Source organism: Fragaria vesca, unplaced genomic scaffold (assembly GCF_000184155.1).
Source record: "Fragaria vesca subsp. vesca unplaced genomic scaffold, FraVesHawaii_1.0 scf0513155, whole genome shotgun sequence".
Lineage (NCBI taxonomy): Eukaryota > Viridiplantae > Streptophyta > Magnoliopsida > Rosales > Rosaceae > Fragaria > Fragaria vesca.
In genome coordinates, this window is record NW_004443447.1 from 880465 (window position 1) to 886094 (window position 5630).

Sequence of the window (5630 nt, forward strand, 5' to 3'; positions counted from 1 at the left end):
CCCCCCCCCCCCCCCGCAAGGCCTGGGCATCCTCGTCTTCGCCGTCATACGCGCAAATGATTCCGACCATTCCGAAGCGGCCACCACTGGTCGTTTTCCTCGTCGTTCAAGTACCAGTCGGCGCCGGTGAACATATTGGTTCTGATGAGGAAGAAGTACAAGTTGGAAGCCGTCGTCGACGAGGAAGATGACGACGGCGAGATGCTGCCGTCGCACTAGATTTTGGCTAGAAGCTCCGCTCACTCGCCGATGGTGGCGTACTCGGTTCTGGAAGGCGTGGGGAGGACCTTGAAGGGAAGAGTTCTCGGGCGGGTTCGCAATGTCGTGTGGCGACGAACAGGTTTTCTCAATTGATTTAGACCTGACTCTTTTCAAATTTTTCCTCTATTTTAGTTGGGAAAGGAATTCTGACTTTGTTTCATTATAAAGTAGTCGACATGTTTAAGTGTTTGATTATCCCCAGTACCATCATTAGAGAGATTTAGTATATATTGGGGAAAAAATAGTGGATCCTGAGTTAGGATTTTTCGGTTTTCGCTTATATCTTGTTTACTCCCATTAGTATAGCTATTGTGTATTTGTGTTCGTTAGTCATTGAATCAAACATTAATGAATGCAATAAGAGTAATTGTGGTTTGCCAAGTATATTATTATGATTATGAACTGAAAATCTTTGCATGACATAAGTTTCTTGGACTGATTTACTTGTGGTTCTAGTCATATTCCAAACACACTAGTCATTGTGGATGATCAAATGTAGTATGAATTGTTTGAAGAAATAAGTGTGATGGTGTTGGCCTGCTACTGTGGCTTGTCAACAATGAACTATTTTACTTGTTTCTTTCTGAAGATTTAGAATTCGCTAAATACTATTGATTTCCTAAACAGATGTTTTTTGGTTTTGATTTAAATTTTTTTATTGCTCTAGGTTATGTGATCTACCTTAGGAAGTGTTTTTTGTATGTTGGCAGCTTTGTGCGTTATGCAATTAAGCTGGTAGTTGTTAAAGACAACTTCTGCCAAGTTAAATTCATACTTCAACCAAAAAAATTTGTAATGGAGATTCGTATTGACTGGTTCCATATTTGAGTAGATGAAGTGTTGCATGGAGTTAAGTTGTCTGGTTGTTCTTTACTTGACATAGAACTCATATGAGTACTAAACTTGTCCAAGTTTTGTTTTTTTTTTCCTTTTTGGTCATCAAGTTAGATATTAGAAGCTTATTGACGATTCCAGTTTCTTTTTTCTTTATTTTTTCAATGACGAGTGTAGTAGCAAGGATGATGACTGGGTACAGTAGCAGACTCGAACGAGTAATAATGTAGCAGCACAACAATAAAGATACGAGTTCAGGGAGTGCAATAGCAAAATAGCAAAACATGATTGCAGTAGCATAACTTAAAAGCAGGTTTATGTGAACTAGAGGATAAGGTAGTAGAAGAATTGGAGTATAAGGCACTAACAAAATTGGAGGATAAATCTTCAAGCAATAGTAGTAGAAGTGGATAACTGCAATAGCAAAAATGTAGGATAAAGCACTAGAAGAGTTAACCTTCATTTACTTAGTCTTCAAGCAATAGCAGAACTAGAGGATTGCTAAAGCATACTTGTGCTACTACTGGGATGTTAACCCTTGCTACTACTTCTACTGGGATGTTAACCCTTGCTACTACTTTTACTGAAATGTTAACCTTTGCTACTACTTCTACTGGAATTAACTGCTACTACATTAAGTTATTAAAAACCTGCTACTGTATCTCATTTACTGAAAAATCTCAAAAGTTATTTCAATAACTTCTACTGGGATGTTAACCCCTGCTACTACTTCTACTGAAATGTTAACCCTTGCTACTACTTCTACTGGAATTAACTGCTACTACACTAAGTTATTGAAAACCTGCTACTGTATTCCATTTACTGAAAAATCTCAAAAATGTTAACCCATGCTACTACTTCTACTGTAATTAACTGCTACTACACTAAGTTATTGAAAATCTGCTATTGTATTCCATTTATTGAAAAATCTTAAAAGTTATTTAAATAACTTCTACTAGGTTGTTAACCCCTGCTACTACTTCTACTGGAATTAACTGCTACTACACTAAGTTATTGAAAACCTGTTGCTGTATTTCATTTACTGAAAAATCTCAAAAGTTATTTCAATAACTTCTACTGGGGTGTTAACCCCTATTACTACTTCTACTGGAATTAACTGCTACTACACTACGTTATTGAGAATCTGCTACTGTATTCCATTTACTGAAAAATCTTAAAAGTTATTTAAATAACTTCTATTGGGATGTTAACCCCTGCTACAACTTCTACTGAAATATTAACCCCTGTTACTACTTTTACTGGAATTAAATGCTATTACACTAAGTTATTGAAAACCTGCTATTGTATTCCATTTACTAAAAGAAGTCAAAATGAGGGACCTTTCTGTTCTAAAAACATATTTAATTAATGTAGGGTTAGTTTAGTAAATTAAACCATGACACATGGCATGTAGAGAAAATATTGTCCTTAATTGTTAAAAATTGTCTTTGTTTGTTTAACAACAACACAAGTGGATTTATTTGTGTTTCAAATCCTTTTAAAGGATGTATATGTGATTTGCTAAAAAAAAAAAACGAACAGTGTTAATTGGTAATGAAAATGTCCACGTTGTGCACAATTTCATGTCCAGTCCCACATATTAAATCGAAGGTCGAATTATCATGTATTTTTCTATTGTATTTTTATCATCCAACAACTTATTGATATATAATTAAACACGTTTTATATATATACATCAATCTATTGTATCTATCTATTTGTACTACAAAATCATGCGTCAAATTACAAATTACAAATCTGTAATAATACTCTAATAATAAAAACAATTAAAAAAGTTATCATTATAAAACAATTTTACATAATATAAAGTGAGTGACATAAGTTTTTATGCTCGTCTTCACCAGTATCGTGTTCATTACATGGGTACCTTGGTAATTAAGTACATTAATGATAATTTTTTTTTATCATGTTCATTACTCACAACCTCCCACTTATAGAGGAGACTAACGTCACTAGACCAAATGGTACTGGGCAAAATAAATAGTTTTTGACTTTTTGAATATTCAATTCATTGATCAGAATAATTCGGAAAAGAAATTGGCTAGCTAGATGTTCATATATGGATGGATATGTGTAATGCATTTTCCTATGCATAGGGAACTATCAGATTGCAGTAGCCTATCGATCATATTACATGATATGCAGCTAATTAGTACGTTTAAGTTCCTTTCCATTACGCTAATTAGTAATTACAGTTTAAGTTGACCGTAGGCTCCACCCTCACAAGATGTAATCATAATATTTGAGTCATGTACTGTGGTGATCAAGTAGATACATGATCTTGTTAGGTCGCCAACTTAATTTTCTTTTATCAATTAATTGATACTGTATTGCTGGTCAATTATATAAACGAAAACTCATCATCACGTTATAGGAAACATTTTTAAGACATTGATGAGAAAGCCTCTCAAGTTTTATCGTAGGGAAAAAATAAGTCATATTGAGTCAACTAAACGTGGCGAAGAGTCGTTCGGGTTAACAATGATTGAGAATTGAGTTACAATCTCGTTTAGTATGATTTCACACTGGGAAGTAACCCAACTGGCTTAGCTTGAACAGTTGAAATATAAGATCCCGTGATCCTCATGAAAAACTGATTGAAGAGAAGTAGCTGGGCAAGTAGGATGTAGTTTACATCTACTACTATTGGTGTCCCCCTACGCCCCACATATACCAGATCATTGTTCATAAAAATTTGAAGGATCCCAGCTAGCTAGTTACTGCTTGGCTACCAATTGATGATGAAACATAACCTACATTTAATTTCTTTGCTTTTCATAGTCCCACCACAAATCTGCCGCCAGCTCAACCATCTCATTTATTTATGCCATCATTATAAGTCCTGTTTATATAGGGGCAGAATTATAACTGGTACAATAGTAATTACATGTATTTAACCCTAATATTATATGATTGAGCGGTTAGATATGCTACAACAATAGACTTCTAACTATTCATATCTAATTCCTTAAAGAAAGATATCAGTCGCCTAGAGACCTTAATTAGTGTACAACTAGATACAACTCAAGAACTAAATCGAAATAACCATCTATCATTCGTCTTGGTAAAACTTGGAAGTCTTAAGGGACTCCTAAGCCCTGTGGGTTAACTTCATGAGCTGCCAGCAATCCAGCTCCAGAGCCCCGATCACAGTAGTCCACTCACCCATAAAGTAGGCTCAAGCCCACCCACCACAAACAACCAAGCCAGCAATCCAGCCAGACCCAGGCTCGACCCACTCTCAATCCACTCTAGATTAGGGTTTCCAGCCATATCACCGCCGCCAGTCGAAGCCCAGAATTCGGCCATCGCCGCCACTTGTCCTGCAACTTCCTAGACAGCTCCACCATCGTCGACGACCGCCACACCCATAGAGGCCAAACCACCTCTGCGGTCCACTGTCCTCAGCGATGACTGATCCCCAAAAGCCAAAGACCCCGCCATACCTTGGAGCCCGACCACTATGACAACCGCCTCCATCACAACCGCACATTGCGTCACCTAGAGCCGCGCCATCTCAGACAAAATAGAAGAAAACTTAAACCATGGATCTCGCCATACAAAAACGGCCGGAGAACAACAATCCAAGCGCCGCTCGTTGCCACCAGAAAGGACCCTCGCCGCACTTACACGATCAAAGCCGGACAAGCCCGCGCAACCGCTAATACTCCAGCATGATCGACGCTCTTCACGGAGAAGCATCATGAAACCCTAGGTTTCGAATCTTGGTTGCTCCAAAAGACCCGGAGCACCAACATCTCGGTTTTGTTTTTCATACGGTGTTGTCTCGTTAAAAACCTTGTAAAATAACAAAATCAGTGGGATAAAATAAAACCTTGCTCGAAGGGAAAAAAAAGAAGCACAACGCACCTATTTCATTTGAAGATGGCATGTGTGCATTAGACTCCCTTGAAGTCTACATCTCCTCTTGATTCTTACATCAACCAAGTGAGTTTTTGAGGTTTGAGCGTAGGGAATCGTACACTACACCAATTTTGCAATCAGCCGACAGGGATCAGACGACAGTAAATACTGTCGTCTGATAAATTTTATTTACTGTCGTCTGATAAATTTTTACTACAGACATTTAAAAATCTGTCGTTTGAATATCGCAACAGATGATTGTTAAAAATAGCTTGTTTTTTAAACGACAGATGAGTGTCGTCTTACAAACAAGAAAAATTAACCGATAAATATGCTAGTTTTAAGATGATAGTCTTTCTGTCGTCTCGTACAAAGACAAATCAAAGATTTATTTAGACCAAATTGTTAATTTTTTTTTTGGCACAACATAAAGGCTTTTTTTGGGCACTTGATAAACTCTCTCTCCGCGATAGATTCTTCAACTCTTAGTTCCCTCATTTGCTCATTCTCAACCCCAACTGAAACTTCTCTTCTCTCGATCCCTCCCTTGCGCCAACTGAAAACCCAACACCTCAACCCCTAAAACCAAAAGAGAAAATCCAGAAGAACCTAATTCCCATCCCCCATCTCTCTTCGACAAACACCGAAGA

General features: G+C 37.4%; 1 protein-coding gene across 1 annotated transcript in view; it reads right to left on the minus strand.

Annotated features, from left to right (window-relative positions):
- The window catches only part of LOC101297317 (CASP-like protein POPTRDRAFT_578614-like), a 5893-nt gene extending 1468 nt beyond the window's left edge, over window positions 1-4425 (minus strand). The window contains exon 1 of the mRNA XM_004309921.1: window positions 4268-4425. Within this exon, the coding sequence (XP_004309969.1) occupies window positions 4268-4425 (158 nt within the window). The remainder of the gene's footprint in view (window positions 1-4267) is intronic.
- Window positions 4426-5630: the final 1205 nt, after the last annotated feature.